General features: G+C 39.2%; 2 protein-coding genes across 2 annotated transcripts; both read left to right on the top strand.

Annotated features, from left to right (window-relative positions):
- Window positions 1-3332: 3332 nt before the first annotated feature.
- Window positions 3333-6332, top strand: Rln1 (relaxin 1). The gene is given in 3 exon segments (XM_051146939.1): window positions 3333-3678; window positions 5987-6265; window positions 6268-6332. Coding segments are annotated over 3 exon segments (558 nt in total). The 5' UTR covers window positions 3333-3464.
- A 7306-nt stretch (window positions 6333-13638) lies between these two features.
- Window positions 13639-15764, top strand: Insl6 (insulin like 6). The gene is made up of 2 exons (XM_051147120.1): window positions 13639-13946; window positions 15487-15764. The coding sequence occupies exons 1-2, from the start codon at window positions 13673-13675 to the stop codon at window positions 15762-15764; spliced, it is 552 nt and encodes a 183-aa protein (XP_051003077.1). The 5' UTR covers window positions 13639-13672.
- The last annotated feature ends 8635 nt before the right edge of the window (window positions 15765-24399 follow it).

Raw genomic sequence — 24399 nt, 5'->3', positions numbered from 1 at the left:
CATAGCAATTATAGATGTAAATTCACCCAATGCTATAGCACACAGTTTATATAACACTAGTAGATATAAAGGGGGAAATAATCTCCAATACAGTAAGAGTTGGGGACTTCAACATCCTACTTTCAACACTGGGCAGACATCTAGAAACAAAGAAACACCAGCATTAACTCACACAGAAAGATACTAGTGGAAACTTTCAATCCAACAGCTGCCAAACACACGTCCTTTTATCAGTATGTGGGGCATTCTCTACAATGCCCAACACGCACACGCACACACGCACACGCACGCACACGCACACGCACACCTCTCATCAACACATAGCGCATTTTCTACAATAGGCCATATATTAGCAAAGCAAAATAACAAATTTTAAAATATCAAAATCGTATTATGTAGTTTTTCTGGTCATATGGAACAAAGCTGGAAATCAAGAATAAAAGAAACTTCAGAAATTACGTTAACATATTAACATATGCAGTCTGAACAAACGATACTGTGTAAATGCAATGTCATTGAAGAGGTAACAAGGGAAACTAAAATTGTTTTCAATCATGTCTATATACTTCTATCACAATAAATAATTTTAAAATTCTACTATGTTACATTGCTCTGATGATACGACAAAAAGCCCCACTGCATTTCTCTTTTCTTGTACATCTTCAAACAATGTAAAAGAATAAACTTTTAGCCTGAAAGAAGAAAATTCTTAAAACTTATGAAGATGGAAGCAATATAACAAAGGTTAAGGAAATTTAAAAAAAAAAAATCAAAAGCAAGAGAGAAATTTACAGCAATAAATGCTTCAGGAAAATGACAAGATTTTAAAAGCAGCCTAACTGTATATTCCAAAGATCAGTAAAAGCAAGGACAGGTCAAATCCAAATGAACAAATATCAAAGAATAAATAGAGACTAAAAACTATAATTGAGAAGAACGAAATGAAGAGCTGGTTTTTAGGAAGAGATAGACAAACATCGAGAAGCTTCTAGTTAGAATAACTGAGACTGAGAAATGAAGGAGACAGTGCAGCTAACTAAAGTTACAGATGAACAAGTTACTACATGTGTGAGGAGCACGGTGGAGCCCCACCCACCAACCAACAGTAAAACCTCAGAACACGTCTCCAGGGACAGCTGCCCATCTACCTGTCCCCTGGGAGCCCTCCTGCCAGACGCCTTCAACAATGCCACCTGTTTTATGCAGCTGAGCAGGGCATACCTTATTGCTGGATTAAAGAATCACATGGAGTGTGTGTGTGTGTGTGTGTGTGTGTGTGTGTGTGTGTGTGTGTGTGTATGAAAACTGTATGGAAATAAAACATGCTGCGGAATTTGAAGGAATGCTAACAGCACCTTAGTTTTCTGGTCTGGTATTTTCATATGCTAAACATTTCTTATATATGTTTAATGAAAAATATTTTAAGTTTTCTGAGAAAACAAAAACCTACTAATGGCATTGGAAGGCATTAGTAATCTGGCTGTATGCCCCACATCCTTTTTTGTAACAAGTGAAATATACATATAGGTGTATATGTGTATGTATAATACATGACAGCCAGTTTTTGCATTTTAGAGATGTTTAACTAGGACATCCTTTAGTAGGAGTTAGGAATGTTTGGTTGATTTCCAGGCTTGTTTTTTTAAAATATGTCGTAGGTTTTTGGGTCTTTAGTCTGGTTAGACCTCAAGGCTGAGACAACACAACCTGAGGTGGCTTTGTTTGGTTTTGGGTTTTAAATTATATTTGTTACAAAATATTATCATGCTTCATCAAGGATAACGTTTAAAAAAAATCTTGAAAAGGTCTTATATGCTATGTACAATATGTAATAAATCAATTTCATTTTTAAAAATTGAAAAGGAAAAAATGAATAAATTTCTGGATATAGATAACTTATCAGAATTGAATCGTGAGGACATAGAAACCAGGACAGACTAAGACAATTAATGAAACAGAGTAACCAAGATGTCTGCCAACAGAGAAAAGCCCTACCCCAGATAGCTCTGTGACTGAGTCTTAGCAGATCCTTTTTTCCCACCAGACAGGGTTTCTCTGTGTAACAGTGCACTGGCTATTCTGGACTTGCTTCGTAGACCAGGCTGGCCTAGAAATTCACAGAGATCTGCCTGCTTCTGCCTCAGGAGCGCTAGGATTAAAGGCATGAGCCACCTCGCCAGGCTCTCACCAGATTCTTAAAGAACCACTACTTATTCTCAAACTATTCTAAAGAATCAAAATTTATTCTACCAGGTCAGTACCACCCTAATACCAAAAGGAGACAAAGACACAATAATCAAAGCTATAGACCAATGCCGCTGATAAATGTAGACACACAAACACTCAACAAAATATTAAAACATCAATAAGATCATTCAACGTCATCAAGGTTGATGCATCAAAAAGGTGCAAGGATGCTTTACCATATGCAAATCAGTAAATGTAATATGCCATCAGAATGAATTGCAAAAAAAAATCATACAAATTATCTCAACATAAGAAAATTCAGCATTGCTTCATGATTTAAAACAAACTGTAGAAAGTCCGTACCTAACATAATCGGGAGTACATGACAAGGCACAGCCTGTGTAATTTTGCACGCGGAGAATCTGAAAGCATTTATTTCTTCTGATATTTTGAATACGACAAGGACATTGGTTTTTACTGCTCTCGTTCAATATAGACCTGAAGAGTTTGGGATGAACAATAAGGCAACAAAGTGCACAGAAGACAATTAGCCAGAGAGAGGCCAAATGGTGCAGAGGATATAATTTTATATTTTGAAAATCCAACACTCTATTATGACTAGCAGAATCTCCACATACAAAACTCAACAGCATTTTTAAAGCAGCAATAATGAATTTTCTGAAAAGAAATCACAAAAAGCAGCCCCGTTCACGTCAGAAAAACAGACAAGAAACAAAATCAAAACCAAAACAAAAAAAACCAACCCACCAAGTTTCAATGTCTTCTACCAGGATTCAGGTGAAAAGTTGTCAGTTTCCCCCGCTCAACAGTTTATCTAGGGCAGGTTACTCTTTCTATGGCCACTGCAATTATAACCTTAGGGGTTAAAAGGTAGCGTGGCAAATGTTCACACTGGCAAGCCTTTGTTTGTAAGAAGATAGGTGGTCTCCACTTTACTGCTGAAGTGACTTAAAGCAATGGCCATGTCTTGTTCTGCAATTAAGGAAAAGCCTCAGATCCAGAGTAACTTTGGCATACAAAATGGTTTGCAGCTAAGAGCAGAGAGGACAGAAGAGCGGCACGATGAACCAACGCGGTAAGGCGAACAAGACCGGAGAAGGCAATGCCCTGTGCGTGCGTGGGTAGAAAGGAGGCGGAGCTGGAACCATCAACCCTGAGAGCGCCCAAGAGATATAAAAGCCCGGCTAAGCACTAGGAAAGCAACAGAAGTCCGGTCCTGCTTAAGGCTGAGCCGCCCCGAAGCAGCCCAGACCGGGATGTCCTCCAGATTCTTGCTCCAGCTCTTAGGATTCTGGCTGCTGCTGAGCCAGCCTTGCAGGGCGCGGGTCTCTGAGGAGTGGATGGATCAAGTCATTCAGGTGTGTGGCGGTGGATATGCCCGTGCATGGATCGAAATCTGCCGGGCTTCCACAGGGCGACTGGCTTTGAGGCAGGAGGAGCCAACTCCTCCGCCATCCCGGCCAACCACAGGTGAGTACCCTCTGATCACGCACCAGCTTTCCCACGCTTTCCATTGGCTGCCCAACAATTAGAACCGCCACCCCCCTTCGGCTGGTGGTTTGCGACCCGCCAGGCTCAGGTTTGGTTTTGGCAACTTGCTTGGGTTAAAGAGATCCAGTGAAAATCCATCAGAAGGAGTTGGACGTGCTGCAGCCAGCAGCTTCGCACTAGGTGGTGGTGCTTGGTCCTACTGGGAGCCAAAATCTGGGCTTTGGAATATGCCCGGGAGAACTCCCACTCCTGGCTCCCGGTTTTTAAAGGCACATCGTCCAATGAGCCTGGCCCTGCCTTGCGTCTTTTTGCTTTGGGTCTTGCAGTTCTATTGAAAGGGTAGAGAGGTGCAAGAGAAAGAAAAGTGACTAAGTGACCGAAATAAAAAGTGAAGGGGACTGGTGAGAAGGGAGGCTAGCTTTCAGACTTATAGCCAAAAACTCATTGGTGCTATATACATGATATTTTAATTTAAAAAAAAAAAACCCAGTGATTAAAAATTGTGTGCCTGTATGGATTCAGCTAGAGCATAGTGCAATAGTTGAGCCTAGTATCTACAAATTAAAAATACGGATTTCAAAGTAAGTTAAAAATAATTTTAAATGAAGACCTTCAAAGCTCAAAGCCCTGTTAAGTTTGCTCTGATCTAAACTACAACTGGTCTTTGCTAACTGACTTTAAGCACATAAAAAGTATCATCAGCTTGGCAGCCAATAAAGCCATATCTGGACAAAGTCTTAGAGCAAGGAGGGATCCATCCATAAGGTGAGTTAAAGTTAGAATGTCTTACTGGAAGAAAAAAGAAAGCTAAAACGCCTGATACACACAAAGTGCTATAGAATGTCGCCTGCCATTGCCAGTTTAGACTTTGAATGATCAGAGCAGAGAGAAGACAACTCGGGGACAGTGCTACCGCTTTCCCTCTGCCATATTCCAGCTGCTGAAGTTTGTTTTTGGCTGGAAGGACAACAGGATTCTTAGGAAGGATCTGTGTCCCAGGACACCCTGTAGAGGGTAAGCCTGTCACTAACTAGACATCTCCCCTTCCACGCCTGCATCGTATCTCTTGGGTTCTTTGGTTTTATTATTTCAGAAGGAATGACTCATTGATAAGTCGGCACACTGTTCTGCTCTGCATGAAGAACGGCAGCAAGAACTGGGCCATTGCACTGGTGCTTCAACTTAGCCAGCATTTCCAGTTTCTTTCTCTGCTAACACTTTTAATTTGTGCATTTGGAATAGTTAAAGCTGTGGGGTGGGGTGGGGTGGAGGGAGCGAGGAGGAAGGGTTTGTGTTAAAGGGTTTTGTAGGCAGAAAAAAAAAAGTTTTCTTTTTAATCTCCTAACTGACATTGCTCGTGGAAATAGGCACCGATTGTTGAACTGTAGATATGTACAAAGAAGGAAGGGGCAGGCGTTTCTAGCAGTTTTCCCACAGCACTGAAGCAAACACACACTCAGCACTTTGCTTTATGCAGGCAGGAGGGGGTGCGGGACACACACAGACACACTGCTTGGGAAGTGTCCTTTTAGGCTGTTTCTTTCTTGAATATATAATACCATTGACTTGGGGCAAACTCTCTGGGGAAGAAAGATTGCCCCGTAAGTATTTAGAGACATAGCTCATCCTCTGTCAGAGCTGAACTGTTGGAAATTCTCTTTTAAACTTTATCCTGAAGCAGTATCCTGACACTATGGGACGCTTAAGATCTTTAAATCATGAAAATATTTCATGCCTCAAGAGCCATGAAGAAAATTATTTTAGGTTAGAAAACATGTAAATGAGTGTGGGTTTTGTTTCATTTTGCTTTTTGTTTTGTGCGACAAGGTCTCTCTACATAAACCTGGCTGTTCTAGGACTCACTCTGTAGACCTGATGACCTCAAACTCACAGCGATCCACCTGCCTCTGCTCCCCAAGTGCTGGGATTACAGGCGTGCGGTGCCGCACCTGGCTAGAAAACATAAGAACTGGTGTTTTCAATGACCACCATGATTTGAGAAAAATCAGAGTTCAGTGTCAAAGGGTGAAAGTTACTGTGATAAAAAGCAGGAGGGCTGATGCAGAAAAAGCCATGTGCAGTAAGCAGAGCCTTGGTAAGATTGGAGCACTTTGAACTGCCCAGCAAGCAAAACCATTTAGAAAGTCAATACTTGCTGACCCTGTTTCAGCGTTTAATTACATCCAGATAAAGTGCTTTATTTTTTTTCTATACAAATGTCTGTCCTTTCCTGACTGCTCCTTAAAGTGAATATTTCCTCCTCCCCACCTTTTTATTCACTTGACAGAAACTGTGCCATCCTTCATCCTCAAAGATGCAGAGCCTTTTGATATGATGTTGAAATGTCTTCCAGATGTGTCAGAGGAACCTAAGGCAGCAGTGTCTAAGGGGCTTGCATCATTACCAGAGCTACTACACTATGCACCTGCGTGGAGTGATTCGGGTGTTAGCTTGGAAGGATTTAAGAAAACTTCCCATAATACTCAAGGTGACGCCGAAGGCAACAGTCCTCCCGGACTTAAATACTTACTCTCAGATATTCCCTCATGGAGAACGAGGCACTCTGGGTGTTGCTGAGCAAGCAATGCTGCCACTTCAGTTGTACCAGAAGAGCCGTTGCTAAACTCTGCTGATATGGAGCTAGCTGCACAACTTGTCCAGTGTTCACACGTATTCTTGCTACCCGGTTGATGCCTCTTTCTGGTCCCTTTGATTATTTATTATGATCTGAGAAATCATTATTTACGTGTGAATTTGTCCTTTTGATGTGAAAGAAGCATTCTTTGCATTATTGTAATTCTGCTAATAATACTTTTACGCAAAACTCATTTTGCCTTTTTTCTTTAAAAAAAAAAAAAAAACAGTCTTCTTGCTTTTGGATGACATTAATGTTGAATGATTACAAATTCTTACCGCTTTGCCATACACAATAGCTCACCCTAATCCAACGCCCTCTTAGGAAATTCTGACTTCTCTTCTGGCCTCTGCAGGCACCACACATACGAGTAGTGCACAGACATACATGCAGGCAAAGCAGCCATACACATAAAAATTTAAAGTAATAATAAAATAAAATACATCCAAATAACAATTTAATAAATCCATTAAACTGTGCTAATAATAAATGCTAGTTAGATGTGTTTTTTTCACAGATATCCACTAAGGTTCAACTTAGGACACCAGATGGTAAATAAGAACAAAAGATGACTCAATTCACTAATGAGTTTTTTGAAAAGAATTTTAAACATTAAATAGTACAATAATAAACTAAAATGATTACAGAAGTAGGGAAACAGTACAAAGGAACTCATAAATTCTCATTTATTCACTCATCCATTAAATTACCAAATATTAAAATGTTACTAGCATGTAATTAATTATTTGTTGATAATATTGTTAATTGTATCTAGTACACTATACTATTGTTAAGAGCCTATTGTATTCCTGATACATTTCAAGGCAAGGAAAACGTCATAGTAAATAAATCAGATGAAATTCTTAACCTGCATGGAGAACACATTCTGGTAGGAAAAGAGTAAACAGATAAAGAAGTGACGTCTATTGCATGTCATTTTGTAATGGATGGCATGGGAAAGTATAAAACAGGACAGTGGTGTGGTCATAATTAGGGTCACTATTGTTATGATGAAACACCACGATCAAAGCATCTTGGGAAGGAAAGGGCTTATTTGGCCTACACTTCCACATCATTGTTCATCGTCAAAGGAAGTCAGGACAGGAACTCAAATAGGGCAGGAACCTAAAGTTAGGAGCTGATGTGGAGGCCATGGAGGGGGGGTGCATCCTGGCTTGCTCCTCAGGGCTTCCTTAGCCGGCTTTCTTAGAACCCATGCCCACCAGCTCAGGAACGGCACCACCCACAATGGGCTGGGCCCTTCCCATCAATCACTAATTAAGAAAATGCCCAACAGGCTTGCCCAAGGCCCAATCTTATGGAGGTATTTTCTTAACTGAGGCTCCTTCCTCTCTGATGACTCTAGCTTGTGTCATGTTGACATAAAATTAGCCAGAGCAGGACTGGAGAGATGGCTTAGTGGGTAAGAGCTCTGATTGTTCTTCCAAAGAACCTGGGTTCATTTCCCAGCAGCCACATGGCAACTCACAATTGTCTCTAACTCCAGTTCCAAGGGATCTGACACTCTCACACCAATGCACATAAAATTTAAAGTTAAACAAGTTAAAAAAAAAAAGGGTGGGTGTGGTGGCACACATCTTGGGGGGGGGGGGTAGGCAGGGGGTGGGAAGAGACTAGCCAGAGCAGGACAGAAAGCACAGAGTAGCATGTCAATCAGATTGTCTTGAAATTTTAAATCTCCATCTAGATATGATAAGTGTACGTTTTCTCGGAATTTCCCTTAAAGAGTTCTGACTAGAACACATGCCCAGTTGATTGATTCTCAAGAAAAGTGATGAAATTGCCCTAATCTTTATATATTGTCCTTAAAAACTCTGACTATTGGTTGAATTAACAGTATTCATGGATACCACTAGAACTCAGGACAAAACTACGGGAACAGAAAATGGAGAAAAGACAGAGTCAGAAGACAGAAATGAGAAATAAAATATAACCGGAAGCACTTAGACTATTACTAAATTCATGCCTTTCTGTAGCTGTGGCTGGCATTCTGAAGTTGATGAAACTACTTTCATATAGTAAAATTTCATTAAAACTTATAAAGAGGGCCTGGAGAGATGGCTCAGTGGTTAAGAGCACCGCCTGCTCTTCCAGAGGTCCTGAGTTCAATTCCCAGCAACCACATGGTGCCTCACAACCATCTACAATGTAATCTGCTGCCCTCTTCTGCAGATAAAGTGCTCATATGCAATAAATAAAATAAATAAATCTTTTTAAAAATTTATAAAGAAGACAGATATCAGTGCAGAGACTCTTAATGGGTACAGGGAAGAAGTGACTATTGAGTGCTTAGCGCTCAACAGGACACTTATATGACCCCCACCAAGGCCCATAGAATGACGTGGAAGAGTGGAGTTGGGAAACCCTAAAGTTCTGGAGAATGTGGGAGAGTGCTCTGACATGCTGTCTTCTGGACATGGACCTGCACAGAATAGGAACTTTCAGCATTCCACCATGGACCAGGGAATGGGCGTGGGATGGTCCTGAGGCCTCATCCCTCCCTGAGAGGTGCTGATGTTTTCAGTGGTGTGGTCATTGGCAAGTTACCCATGCTACAGGGAGTAACCAGCCCATGTCCATTCAAGCCACTCTAAACTCAGTGAATCAAAAAAGAGATTGATTCAACATATGCAAATCAATATGTTTAACTAAACACAAAAATGGTCTTAAGGCAAAAACCATAAGATCATCTCAGTTGATGTAGAAAAGGCCTTCCACCAAGTTCAGCATCTTTTTCATCATGATGAAATCCCTGAAGATACTAGGAATAAAAAGAACATGTCTCAACCTAACACATCTACAGGCAATATTATGCTAAAGGGTAAAAAGCTGAGAGCATTTACTCTAATATACGAAACCAAACAAGGTTGCTTTCACTGAATTGAATATAGTGCTAAAATTCTTCACTAGAACAACAAGAACAAGAAATACAAGAGATAGACATATGGAAGCATGAAGTCAAAAGTACCCCTACTCGCTGCTGGAGCATCGTATGCTTAAGAGACACTAAAGATTGTCCTGTTTCTCCATCAACTTTGAAAGATAACTTTGCTAGCCACAGCCATCTTGGTCAGTAGTTCTCTAATTCCAGGTCTTAAAATGTATCATTTTTCGGGTTCCTTCTTAAGAATGTTGCTTACAGGAACCCTGATGTTACTCTGCTTCTGTCTTCGTAGGAGGGTTGATATTTCAGCTTTACTGCTTTTAATACTGTTTTTCAGTTAGTGTTTTTGACATCTTGACAATAATATGTTGGGGAGAGAAACTTTTCTGGTCATGTCTACTTGGGATTCAAAATGTCTCTTGTGCTATTTGAATGCAATTTTTCTCTAGATTTAGGGGTGCTACAATTTTTATTGAATATAGTCCCTATATCTTTAGTATTTCTCTGTGATCCTTCCCCCATCTTGTGGATTCTTAGGTTTGGTCTCTTTGGTTGTCTTCTTGGATGCTGTGGTCAATGCTTTTCTTTTCTTTCTTTCTTTCTTTTTCTTTTTCTTTTCTTTCTTTCTTTCTTTCTTTCTTTTTTTTTTTTTTTTTTTTTTTTTTTTTTTTTTTTTTTTTTTTTTTAATCTTCTTATTGGTGTTTGAGTGCTACTACATCGAGCTTATTTACTTTCCCTTGTTTTCTTCCCTTTGCCTGGTTGAGTCTGTGAGCCATTTCCTATTGCCCCCCTCTGGTTTTTGTTTATTTGGTTTTGATTTTTGACCCATTAGGATTTTCATTTGTAACTTTTTTTTTTGTCAAAATGTCAATGTTCTTGTTGAACTTTCTTCAATGTCACTATCTTTTTCATGTGCATGGGTGATTTTTTTTTTCTCCTCTGTGTTGTTGGCTTTCCTTTCTAGATTCTGGATTGAAGTTGTCTACTTGTCCATAGTCTTTTTCAGATCGTTGGTAATTTTTACCAGAAATATTTGAAGTCCTCAACAACTGATCCTGTTGTTGAGGAATGGCAACCTTATGAAAGAGTTAAGTTGCTTTGCTTTTTCCTGTTTCTTGTGTTTCTGTGTGGCAATCTGTAATCTGTTCATTGGAATACCTTCTCTTGATTTGGTGGCCAATATATTCTTACTGAGCAGCCTACTCTTAGAGGCTCAATCACCAACACCACTTGCCAAGAAAGGACTAAACTGCTGTGTCAGCAAGACCATCAAACCATACAGTCTACTAATATTGCACCAATGATTATAAAACTGAAAATAAAGACTACTACAGAATGTATTAGGACATTAAAAGGTACATAGAATAAGTGTGAAAACGCTATTATGAGTGTCATAACAGAAGATGACACTGGGAACTGATAAATATGTGCAGCAAGGTAGCAGGACATAAAATCAATATACAAGAAATCAGTAGCCTTACTATAGAATAGTAATGAACTCGCTGAGGAAAAAAGTAGGAGGAATACCCATTCCCAATAACTTCCAAAAACTAAAATAGCTAGAAATAAAGCCAATTAAGGAGATGAAAACTTCTACAGTTAAAACACTGAATAAATTGGTAATGATGATAGAAAATAGACTGGCTCCTCATGCTCATGGACAAAGTTAATCTGTGAAAATGACTTACCAGCAAAAGGTGTTTATAGATTCAGTACACTAGTCATCACAATTCCAGTGCCATTCCTGGCAGCACTAGAAAAGGTAACCCTAAAATTCACTTGGAAACACAGCTAAAGAAATACTTACCAGAAGGAACAATGCTGGAAGCATTACAATACTCAATATCAGAGTCCTAGAAGCAAAAGCAGTAGGTCCTGGCATAAAAACAGAAATAGGGACCAATGGAATAGTATAGCAGACTCCAAAATAAAGCTACACATTTACAGCCACCTAGTTTTTGCCAAAGGTATTTAGAATAATATTTTGAGAAAAGATAGCCTCTAACAACAGTGCTGAGAAAACACGATTTCCACATAAAGAATAAAATTAAATTCTTATCTTTCATGCTGTATTTTTTAAAATTTGAAATTCTTCAAGGACCTTAAAATTAGAAACTGTGAAAGTGTACAAGAGGAAAATATGTGGAAAACACTTCAGGATGCAGCATAGCTTGAGACTTTCTGAAAAAGGACTCCAACAGCATGAGAAATAATCCCAGTAATTAAAAGATCATACGATATTTAAAAAACAAAAAGTCCAGCCACAACAGTAAAGAGGTAGCCTACAGAATGGGGGAAGATATTGCTAATTACACATTAGACAGGGTGATAATATCCACCCTGAATGAAGAACTGCAAATTTTAAACACTGGAAAAGCCAATCATCTATCTAGTTAATAAATGAGCTAATGAACTGAGCTCTCAAAAGCAGAAATGCAAATGGCTAAAAAAAAAAAAAAAAAAAACATTCTTACCCACCAGGGAAATACAGATTATAACTGCTCTGAGAGTCCATATAGTCTACCCAGAAGAGCTATTATCAATAAGTAAAGCCTATGACAACAAATGCTGGCAAAGATGTGGAGCAAGGGGAACAAATTCGCTGTTAGTGAGAATACAAATGCATGTTGCCTGTATGAAGGTTACTCAAGAAACTAAAGGTAGAAAATTACCATATCACAGCTCTACAGCACTTGGGAATATGTCACAGGGGCTGAGTCGACCCATCACAGAGACAGTCACACACCTTTTTATTGCTGCACTACTCACAGGAGCTAGGGAATAGAACCAGCCAAGGTGTCCTTCAAGCAATGGGTGGGTAACAATAATGCACTGGGCTCAGTGGTTACCAGCATGTGCTGTTCTCCCAGAGAGGCTGAGTTTGGTTTCCAGCACCCATGTCAGGTAGCTCACAACCACTTGTACCTTCAGCTCCACATGATATGACATCATCCTTTTTTGTTCTCAATGGGCACCCACACTTGAGTGCACATACCCACACACATACTTAAATATAAACACTAAACTTTTTTAGAAAAGAAAATGTGGCACATATGCACATGAGATTTTTAAATACCTTTATAAAGAAAAAAAATGAAATTATGACCTTTGTAGAATAATGGATATAAGTGTAAATTATGTTAAGTAAGTGTGTTTGATTCAGAAAGACAAATATTTTATGATAATGTTCTAGAATAAAGTTAATAGTACAAGATACTAATAAATAAGTCTGAAATTAATTTCATAATATTAGAAAATTCACTCAAAATTGGTCATTTAAATAATTTTTTTTTCAGTTAAACAAATCCATTTAGTCACTGTACTGGTAATACTAATGTGTAGCAGTTAAGATTGTGTTCCGGGGCAGTGAGATGCCCTAGCAGGTTAAGGCACTTCCATCAAACCTGACAATGTGACAATAATTCATGGGACCTACATGGTGCATGGAGAGAACCAGTTCCAACCTACACACACACACACACACACACACACACACACACACACACACACCAGTAAATAAATGTAACAAAACAATAACAAAGATTTATTAGAAGAAGAATGTGTTCATAGAAAGTAACTAAGGCAACTGTACCGGGAACAGGATACTAAATGACGCTTACTTACCCGTGGGAGGTGCGAGGAAGGAAAGGGAGTAGGGAGGCCAGTAAGTGAGACTAGGGTACATAATGCTATAGACGTGAGAAGATGCCATGCTACCCTAGCAAATGAGTCATTTTAAAGTTTATTTTATTCGATGAGTATGAGTGTTTGCCCGTTTGTCTGTATATGTACCACGTATACGCCTGGTATTGATGGCGGCCTGACCTGGAATTACAGACTATTGTGAACTGCCTTGTGGATACAGGGGAATGAACTCGGATCCTCTGCGAGTCTGCGAGCAGCAAGTTCTCCTAACTACCATGACAGCTCTCTAGCTCCAGTACCAGTTTTGTTTTGTTTTTTAAGTTAGAAAAATATAATTCATGAAGGAGATGAAGGGAAGTTTCTGGAAGGGAAGAGAGGGCTCGTGTAAAAAAAAAAAAAAAAAAAAAAAAAAAAAAAAAAAGGCGTTACCGTTCCAAGTGGACGATGCAGTAACTTTCATTTGTACATTTTGGTTAATCGGGGTCCTGTGTTCTATATTTCATTAGGCAGTCTCCTGGCAAAGACGACAAGGAAAACGAATCAATAAAAAGTCAGGGAAAGAAGACTTTTTAACTTTGACTCCTGAGTGAAGAAGAGCCCGTTAACTTCAACTTCCTTCAAGCCGGAAGTCCAAGCAAGCCTGGAACACACCCAAAGGTTCTTGAGGAGGTTGGGGGTACAGAAGGGCAGCCAGAGAGCGGAGGGCGTGGCTAGGGGCGTGGCGTTGGAGGAGGCGTGGCAGGGGCGGGGCAACGGCCGTTGCTTGGCTCTGTGGTGTAGCCCAGAGATGAAGCTCCTGTGCTGTTTTTGTCTGTTGTGGCTTGTACTCCTACCGCCTGCTCTCTCCTCCATAGATGAAGACAGAGTCAAACGCAGGAAGCTGTGCGGCAGGTACCTGCTGTTAGAAATTATAAGAATCTGTGGCACGGGTGACTGGAGCCAGTTCAAGATGAGCAAGCAAACTCCTATGATGCACTTGGCTCCCCAATCCTCACAAAATGTCAAAACCTTCAGCCCTGACCGGATCCCATCTTTGGCCTGGGGAAGATTCAAAAACCCAGGTAAAATTCTGAAGGGAGGGCGTGTGTGTTCATCAGTGTGCATTTCTTATCCTTGACTTTGATTTTTCTGCAGGAAACAATTTGTGCCTAGCATACCTGTAAATACAGCTTTAAAAACATACAAACTAAGCTGGGCATGGTGGCGCATGCCTTTAATCCCAGCCCTCAGGAGGCAGAGGCAGGAGGATCGCTGTAAGTTCGAGGCCAGCAAGTCCAGGACAGCCAAGGCTACACAGAAAAACCTTGTCTCAAAAAACAAAACAAATGTGGCCACAGAGGACATCCACAAAGTCTCTGAATAATTACATTCAGGAGGTTTTTTTTAGTTTCTATGCTCTAGTATCCAAAAATGTTTATTGAGTTAAGAACAATATAAGAGAGCTGGAGAGATGGCTTGGTGGTTAGGAGTACTGTCTACTCTTCCAAAGGACCTGGGTTCAATTCCCAACATCCACATGGCAGCTCACAACTGTCTGTAACTCCAGTTCCAAGGGACCCTCACACCAATGCACATAAAATACGATTTTTAAAACAGGAACAGTATAACAGTAAATCTGTACTTTAAGCACATCTCTGCTTCTTATTTCTCTATATTAAAGAACAAAGTGTTTCAATTAGCTACTTGCTTATAACCTACACATGAAAAGACAGCTTCTCTGGAAATAAGCAAAGGCAAACAGTGTAGGCAAATGAACAGATAACAACTATGGGATCCAATGGGTATTTCTCCAAAGATGACGTGCAAGCCCAGTAGATGATGTGCGGAATCACCTGAGACTCCAGTAACTCCACCTCTGTCCCAAAGGCCTAAAAACATGAATGCGTGAAAATACGGGCGTGAATATCTATGGCAGTGTTATTCATAACAGCCAAGAAGTGAAGACCACCAAAATACCCCTGACCCAATAGATGGACTAGTGAAATGTAATGTGGGAAACCCACACAAAGGAAGGCATTTAGCCATGGAAGGAATGAAGGAGGGATGCACACGACACCCAGGATAAATGTGGAAAATGTTATGTTATTAGAAAGGCAGACAAGAATGACCACATACCAGATGTTACCTCTTGTGTGAAATGTACAGAATAAATAAAGTCATGGGGGAAGATATCTGACTGGTTGCCTTAGTGCAAGAGGAATGACGAGTGTGACTGTTAGTTATGGCTTCTGATTGCTTTGTTTTTTATTGTTTTTGAGAGGTGAGAGACATGTTCTCGAATTAGTGCTGATGGCAGCACAACCTTGTGCCTACACTAGGAATTGCTGATTTCACTGTTGTAAAATGCTGATTTCTACACACTGTGAGTGGTATTCCCAATAAAAAAATGGTATTGCAAAATACTCAAGGGTTGCTCAGCTTTCTCATAGGAAACCACCACAACTATTTTACTTAAAAGCACATGGCCTATTACTAACTGTAGCTTCCAACCTTGATTTAAAGTGATTTTTAATAATTATCTGATCTTAGTATTCTAATATTAAATTTGTATCTAATAAAAGGCTTGGATAAAAAGAACTTTTCTCCATTGTCTCTCGTCAGCCCATGCAGGTGCCTCTCAGGAGAAAGCAATAAACACTTGGGAAGCTCAATCCCAGCCTGACTATCAGTTTGAGAAGGCCAACTTGCTTCCTAAGGCAGAGTTTTCATCCCACGATATGAGTGCCTATGGTGAACGTGCAAAACTTCAGAAGAAACGCACAAACAAAATCAATGCCTTCGAGGGAGATCATCCCCAAAGGGTACCTAGAGGTTTTGCAGATAAATGCTGTCAGATAGGATGTACGAAACCGGAGCTGGCTGTTGCGTGTATCCCGTAACTTGGTTTTCAATACTCAACGATAAAACAAACACCAATGGTGATCGAGATGTAGAAACTATGCTAACTTAATAAAAATCTTACTATGTCTATTCTATTACTATTTATTCTTGGAATTGCGCTTGTGGGTGCTCGACCATGAACTACATTGGAGAGTAGTCACAAGCAGCTTCAGAGCTTTATGATGGCGAGGAGAATCTTAGCAGTTAGTGACTCCTACATTGTCATATACATTTTAAAGAAGATGCTACTAGAAATGCCACAGTCCATGTAGGCATTTGAAATTTACCTATTTGGACTTTATCATTATGGCTGGAAACTCTTAAGTGGTGTTTAAATGGTACACGGGACATCGTACACTCTGTCTAATGTATAGACTCATGCCCATAACCACTAGGCTCATTTCAGCCATCCACCTAATTTGACTCAGCAGCCTAAGGCAGCTAACTGTGCCCACCGGAGAAGCCATGGCACTGTAGTAGCTGATAGACTTTCAGGGCCTAGAGATCTATTCATGCTCCTTTCGCTGCCGAGCCCCCTCACCAGCTACAGAGTTAAGCAAAACACAAAAGTTCCAAAGTGCAATTCTGGCTCACTAAATGATGGGTAAACATCATTCAAAACATTTGTTTAGTTTTCCCCCCAGGTATGTCCTATAACAGTCTGCTCAGAGACTTATTTCTGTTCATCTTCTGCCGCATTGCATCTCAGGATGAAGCTTCTTTTCCACACAGATGTACATTTCCAGTGCATTTGTAAAAATGTTTCGTTTTTCTGCTGCTTTCAAAATATAGGCAGCATTCAGTTAGCTTTATAATTAAAGAGAACTACCATGTTTGATACAAATTGATATTGTGTCATGGTTGGATAGGTCCGCAAGGCTTTAGATGAAGATGTACCTTTAAATATGGACAAAATTTAGATTTGTTAAGGAAATGGAACTCTAACGTCAAACCTAGACATGTAGGGAGGGACGAAGAGTGGTCCCCACTCCCAGCACAGCTTTAAGCACAAGAGTAAAGGAAAGCTCAGCAAGCAATAGAGGCACACAATCTGGCATTGGAAAAAAAAAAAAAAAAAAAAAAAAAAAAAAAAGCCCCTGAACTTCCTAGCTTGCTCACTGGTGCTGGGTAAAGAATCGTTTTTAAAGAGATCTTATAGTCAAACCTTTAGCTGGAGGAAGCAGAAGTTCCTGTGGTTTAAAAAAAATTTTTTAAATTAGCATTCAAAGTACATGGTTTTGTAGACGAACAGAACCAATAGACGAGTATGTCTTAAAGAGGGGTTTATTAGATTAGCTTACATAGTTCAGTCAGAGGAGTCCAGCAACGGCTGTCTTCACACTGAGACAGCAAAGCTGGATGCCTCAGCACTCCCAAGCTGGTACTAGAGGCCTAGAGGATTCCTAGAGCAGCACTGGTCTTCAGTCCAAACTAGTCTACACTGGAAGCTTGAAGAAGCCAGGTTCTGATACCAGCACAGGAATGTAGCAGTAGCAGCAACAGCAGGGTAGATGAACTCACACACAAGGTAGAAAGTCTTGTCAGACAAAAGGCAAATGGACAAAACCCAAAAGCTTTTCCCTTGGACTTATTTATATCTGGGTTGCCACCAGAAGGTGCAGCACACATTTAAGGTGGGTCTTCCCACTTAATTTAAGAAAATCCTTCATAGTTGTGCCCAGATGTTTGTCTGTTAATTGAAACTGGACCCAGTTAAATTGACAACCAAGACTAAGCATGAAAGAAACACATTTCTTGTTATTGCACATTTTATGTTGACCCTCCTCCCACTCTGCTCTTCCAACCCATTGCTCCCTCCCTCCCCCATTCACTTCTGTCCAGCGCCACCCCATTCTACTGTCATGTCACATACTCTTTCCCTTCCCCGCTCACGGTCCCCTGCCTCAGTTACACTCACATATGTAAAATTTAAGATCTAGGATCATGAGCAGAAACATAGTATTCATACTTCTGAGTCTGGGTTACTTTGTTTAATAGAACAACTTACAGTTTTAAATATTTTCCTGCAAAGTTATAATCGTATTTTTCTTTACAGTTGAATGAAATTCCATTGTGTATATATACCACATTTACCGATGCTTTCACCTGCCCATGAATGCTTAGACTAGTTCTGTTTCCTAGCCATTGTGAATAATGCAGAAATAAGCGTTGATATGCAAGCATCTCTGGTTTGTGGACTCAGAGTCCTTTAGCTATATATCTTGGAATGATGCTGCTAGGTCATATGGTAGGGTTTTGTTTTTGTTTTTTTCTAGATAGGGTCTCATTATGGAGTCCTGGCTGGCCTGGAACTTGGTCTGTTCACCAGGCTGGCCTCAAACTTAGAGATCCACCTGCCCTTGCCTCTTCAGTGCTGAGATAAAAGGTGTGCACCACCACACCTTTTGCTCTCTTTTAAGTTTTTGGAGAAACCTCCATGTTGATGTCCACACATCCTTGACAGTGTTCATTGTCACTGCTTTTGTGACATTAGCCATTCTGATAGGGATGATAACATCTCAATGTAGTTTTATTGAGCATTTCCCTAATGGCTAAAGACACTGAACACATTTTAAAACTATCTGTTGTCCTCTCTTTTTCTTCTCTTGAGACTTGTCTACCCAGTTCAGTAGCTTATTTATTGATTCAAAGATTTATGGGTTTGTGCTGTTTAATTATTGCACTTTGTATATTTTAGATATTAGTTCATTGTCTGAAATACAGCTAGAGAGGGTTTTCTCTGATTGTGTATGCTGTCTTCACTATGCTGCTAGTTTCCTGTGTTATGCAGAATTTTTAATTTCCCATTTACAGATTCTTGAGTTATTCACTGTGATACCACTCTCCTTTTGCCTATGCCTGTATCTTGATGTGTTTTCTTTCTTTCCTTTTTTGAATTATATATTTTATTATACCTTGATTTCACATTGGTATTTGTAGGTTCTTTAAAGAGAGAAAAGTTAATGGATTTTTAAAAATAATTTATCCAGATTACTTCCCTACTGTTATCTCCTCACTTGTATCTTCCAGTTCCCCCCTGTCCCAGGCCATGGGACAAATCAAACCAGGGTTCACCTGAAAGAGTGGGTGTGGGCAGAGACGCAAGAAAATTGAGTCAAGTCTGGAAATTTCTGATCGAAACTCCCTTTAAATGCAGAGGGACCTTGCTTTATATAGCAAGGTCAACAGGATCTATTGTAATCCCACTTTCCCTAGCCCCCAGGCAAGAATACAATTGCCTGAATAGCTCCCTGTAAGGACTTCCCTATTTCTCTGGGTAGTCAATCCAAAGATAGCCTAGAACACAATACCTCCTTCAGCAAGGGTCAACAACTCGAAGGTCACAGCGTGCAGCCTAAGCACAGGATTTCTAACATGGCTGAATTTAACATGGCTCCCAACATCCCCCTCTCTTCTTTCGCCCTATTCCCCTGACAGAAGGGCATCTCCTCCCCCAGCATATGACAACAGTCTATCAGATTTCATCTGTATAGCCTGCTTCCCCTTCCTCTGAGTGCCTCCAGGCCTCCCCACCAAGGGGAAGTGGTCAGATAGGGAGCACCAGAGTCCATGTCAGTGTCAGTCCCTGCTCTCCACAGACCTGTTGAGAATGGGCTGTCCATTGGCTAGATTTGGATAGGGGGTCTAGGTTTAGTGCATGCATTGTCCATGGTTTGTATAGCAGTTTTGCAGGCCCCCCTGGGTCCAGATCCACCAGCCTTGACAGTCTTCTTGTGGGGGCTCCTGGACCCTCTGGGTCCTTCTATCTTCCCATTCTTCCATACCCCTCTCACCTGAAATCCAATAGTGAGTCCCAGCATCTGTCTTGATACCCCACTGAGTGAAGACTCTCAAAGAACATCCATGTTGGACTAATAACCACTTATAAGTGAGTATATGCCATGTGTGTCTTTCTGGGTCCGGGTTATCTCACTCAGGATGATCATTTCTAGTTCCATCCATTTGCCTGCAAATTTGAAGGTTTCCTTGTCTTTAATAGCTGAGTAGTATTCCATTGTGTAGATGTACCACAGTTTCTTTATCCATTCAACTGAGGGACATCTAGGTGGTTTCCAGATTCTCTCTATTATGAATAAGGCCACTATGAACATAGTTAAGCAAATGTCCTTGTTGTGTGGTGGAGTATCTTTCGGATATATGCCAAGGAGTGGAATAGGTGGGTCTTGAGGTAGCCTTATTCCCAATTTTCTGAGAAAGCGCCAGATTGATTTCCAAAGTTGTCGTACAAGTTTTCACTCCCACCAGCAGTGAAGGAGTGTTCCCCTTTCTCCACTTCCTCTCCAGCATGTGCTGTCACTTGAGTTTTTAATCTTAGCCAGTCTAATGGCTGTAAGATGTGTTTTCCCTAGCAATTGCGATGACTAAAGTTTTATAGTCAGGTCCTTGGTCCATTTTGAATTGGTATTTGTAGAGAGAGAGATGGATCTAATTTCATTCTTCTGTATACAGATATCAGCTTCCCCAGCACCTTACCATTTGTTGAAAGTGGTGTGTGTGTGTTCTGGTGTTTGGTTTTGCTCCTTTTTTTTTTTTTAAACAGTGCTTACAGCTGTGTGGGTTTATTTCTGGGTTCTCTACTCTGTTCCTTGGTATACATGTCTGGTTTTGTGCCAGTGCCCTGCTATCTTTGTCACTATTGCTCTGCAGGATAATTTGCAATTAGATGTCATGCTGTCCAACAGTGTTCTCAGACTTGTCCTTCTACATGAATGTCAGTTTTCTTCCTAGTTCTATGAGGAATGTTTTTGAGATTTTGATAGTAATTGCATTGTATCAGTGGCTACATTTGATACTGTAGCTACCTATACACTATTGGTCCTGTCAACCAGCAGCACAGACGATGTTTCCATCATCTAGTGTCTTCTTCAATTTCCATTTTTGTGTCTCAGATGTTTCATTGCAGAAATCTTTAATACAATCATTAGATTAATTCATGGATATCTTCATTTTTGTGAAGCTATTATGAATAGATATTTTCTTTTTTTTTTTTCTCAGCCAGCTTATTGTTGGTAAATAGAACTACTGGTCTGTATATTATGGCTTTGACTCATGCAAGTATTTATCAAATTCTAGACCTTTCTTGTAGAGACTATAAGTTCTTTTAAGTATAGCATAGTGCCATAAGCAAATAGAGACTATTTTTTTTAACCTTTCCTACTTGTATCCTATTTGTTCCTTTTTCTTGTCTTATTGCTTTAGCTAAGACTTTAAATACTCTAGTGACTATGGATGGAGAGAGGTGGCATATTTGTAGATTTTAGAAGAAATGCCCTTGTTTTTTTCTAATTTTATATAACATCACATATATGTTTGTGTAGATCTTTGATTGTTTTGAAACATATCATTAGTTTCTAATTTCTTTGGGACTTTTTATCAAGAAGGCAATGTTGAACTTTGCCAAATCCTTTCCTGCATCTATTGAGATGATAAATTGATCTGTGTCCTTAAGTCTATTTATATAGTAGATTACATTTGCTGGTTTATGTATGTTTAACAAACTCTGCATCCCTCAGATGAAAATACCTTGGACATGACTTATGATCTTCTTAAAGTAGTCTTGAAATCAATTTGCAAGTTTTTGTTCATTTATTATTATTATTATTATTATTTTGTTGTTGTTGTTGTTGAGAATTTGTATGTGTGTTCATCAGGCAGACTGGCCTGCAGTTCTCTTTTTGTTGTTGTTTTACCTTGTTTTGTCACCTTTTGCTATTTCCTAGGCCAATACTAGCTTTGAAGAATGAACTTGGTAGTGTTCTTTCCTTTCTATTTTGTGGAATAGTTTGCTTAGAAAGTATTTGTGTTAGATCTCCTTTAAAAGTTTGTTAAAATTCATTGGTGAATCTATTCAGTTTGCAGCTCTTCTTTGTGGTGACTTTTACTGTTTTGCTCCCCAAACAAGCAATGTAAATTCTGGTAGGTCATGTGTTTAGGAGTCTATCCATTTTTCCAAGTTTTTCAGCTTGTTAGAACGTTAGGTTTTCATTAATGATCTTTCTTATTTCCTTGTAGTCTGTTGTAACTTCCGTTTCATTTCTAATTTCATTAACTTGGTTCATTTGTCTTTTCATTAGCTTGGCAATCTTATATTTTTGAGACATAACTTTGTCTAGGTTTTGTTCTGTTCAATAATTTTGCTCAATTTTTATCTCACCATATACTGTATTTAGTCTTGACTTCTCCTTGTTCTAGAACTTTGATGTATATCATTAGGTTTTTCTTATTTCTTTAAAAATGAGCTCTTATAAACTTCCTCTTACAATTTTTTTTGGCTGTATGTGAGAGGTTCTGGTGGGTTGTGCTATCATTTGTATCTGAATTTAAGAATTTAAACATTTCCTCCACCATTCATTCATGAGTGCACTTACTATTCAGTCTTCAAGTATTAGTGTCATTTCAGTGTTTTCTCTTGCTGTTAATATCTATTTACTCCACCACTGTATGCTAAGATACACGGAATTATTTTAATTGCTTTGCATTTGTTAAAACTGGCTTTGTGGCCAGTCATGATTGCTTATAGAGAAGGTTCTATTACCAGTGAGGAGATATAGTACCAACTAGTATATGAAACAGTCTATAAATCCTTGTTAAATCCAGTTGATTTGTGGTACAGTTTAGCTCTTTGCCAGATTTTAGTTTAGAAGACCCATCCAAAGGTGAGAATGGCATATCAAAATTTCCTCTTGTGTCTGGACATACCTGATTTTTCCATGCCTTTTAGTATTTATTTTATGGAACTAGGAGCCTCAATGTTTGGAACACATACATATTTATAAATTCTTATATCTTCTTGGTGACTTGTACCCTTCTTAAAAACATATATATTGATCTTCTCCCTTACCTTGGTTATAACTTGTTTGCTTCGCAGACTGTTTTCTATACTCTAGTTTTTGCTTGTCTTTGACAGGGAGATGTATTTCTTCAAGACAACATAATTGGATTTTGTCTGTTTATATGGTATGTCTGCATTTTTTTTTAAGTAGGTAAATTGAAGCTATTTACATTTAATGTTATTTTTAGAAGAGTTTGTTATTTTATATGGTTTTGATGGTTCTTGTTCTGGTTGGTTGGATTATTGATAATTCTTCCCTTCCTATCCTATTCGTATTGAAATTTTACTGTTTTCTATGTTGAAATGATTAGCTTCTCCCAATTTTCTTCAGATCATCTATTCTTCCCATAAAATGTATCTTTCCTGTGTTCTCATGTATGAGACTGACTTTTTCTTTTTGTATAATATTTATTTTCTGCAGGCCTGTCATGATTATCATGAATTATCTCCATCTATGTCTTGAAATGTTCATGTTTCTACATCAATTTAAAGAGATAAACTTGATAGGTATGAAAATCTTGGTGCCCAGTTACTCTCAGGGATAGAAACATGTTATTCTATGCTTTCATGGCTTTTGTGGTTGCTAATGAGATCTGGTCTTATTCTGATGTTGCTGCTATTTGTGCTTTTCATTTATAGATTTTAGTTATTTTTCCCACATCTTGGCTATATGTTGGAGGAGGTTGATCTCTGTTCATGACTACTTGGTGTTCATGCCTCTTGTTCCATGCGTGGTGGTACATGCCTTTAATTCCAGCACTGTGGACATGAGGCAGGCAGACTGTGGTGCATTTCAGGGCAGCTTGGTTTACATAGTGAGTTTCAGGCCAGCCAAGGCATACAGAAAGATCCTGTCTCAAAGAACAAAAATGACAAAGTGCTTGTATTTGGGTATCCATTTCTTTCTCTCTCTCTCTCTCTCTTTTTTTTTTTTTTTTTTTTAAGGAAATGTGTTGCTGTGATATTACTGAATAAACTGATGGTGCTTTAAAATTGTATCTCAGTTCCTTGGAGTGTTAGCTTTGGGTTCTTAAGTGTATCCCACAACTCCTGGAAGTGTTGGTTACGTCCATCAGTTTCCTTTCATATGCGTGTCTGAATGCATTAGTTTATCTCTACAGGTTGGCCTCCTCTGTTGATGCTTTTCCACTGAGCTTTTATTTCATTGATTCCTTAATTTACAGAATCTCTGGTTCTTTTTCAGAGTCTCTATTTCAATTTCTACATTCAATTTCTGCATCAAAGTATTGTCCACACCCTCCTTTTGGTTAGACCCTGAATTGGGTTCCTTGTTTCTTTCCTTTGCTTGAGTCTTTATAAGGAGATTGAGTTTTTTTAAAAGTAGGACTCTGAAATCTTTTTCTGGCATCTAAGCTTTTCTGTTAGCTATGGTTTCCATTGTTGAGGCACTGTCAACTTAAAAGTGTAACGATTTGTTGAGTCCTTTTTTGTATAAGATGGATGTTTCTTCTAGTTTTTAGTTTTTACCTTTTTACTCTTTCTGTTGTTTTATTTTGAGCCCTCCTGTACTTTGTCTTCCATTACAACTATGCTTTCTCCTGCTCTTTAGCAACAATAGCAACTGTTATTACAATGGATATCAGTGGTCCTGTTGTTTTTAGTAGATGAGGGAGAAAGAAGGGGTAAAATGTGAGTTAAGTTTATAAAAGGCGGTAAAACTATTTCAAACATAGAAAAAGGAAATAATAAAAATATTCTCCAGTTAGTTACAAGTTAAAATATAAAATCTGGGCTGAGGTGGTGGCCCAGTTGTTAAAACA

This window comes from Acomys russatus, chromosome 5 (assembly GCF_903995435.1).
Source record: "Acomys russatus chromosome 5, mAcoRus1.1, whole genome shotgun sequence".
Taxonomy (NCBI): domain Eukaryota; kingdom Metazoa; phylum Chordata; class Mammalia; order Rodentia; family Muridae; genus Acomys; species Acomys russatus.
Note: the sequence above shows the minus strand (reverse complement) of the source record. Positions and strands in the feature narration are given on the sequence as shown.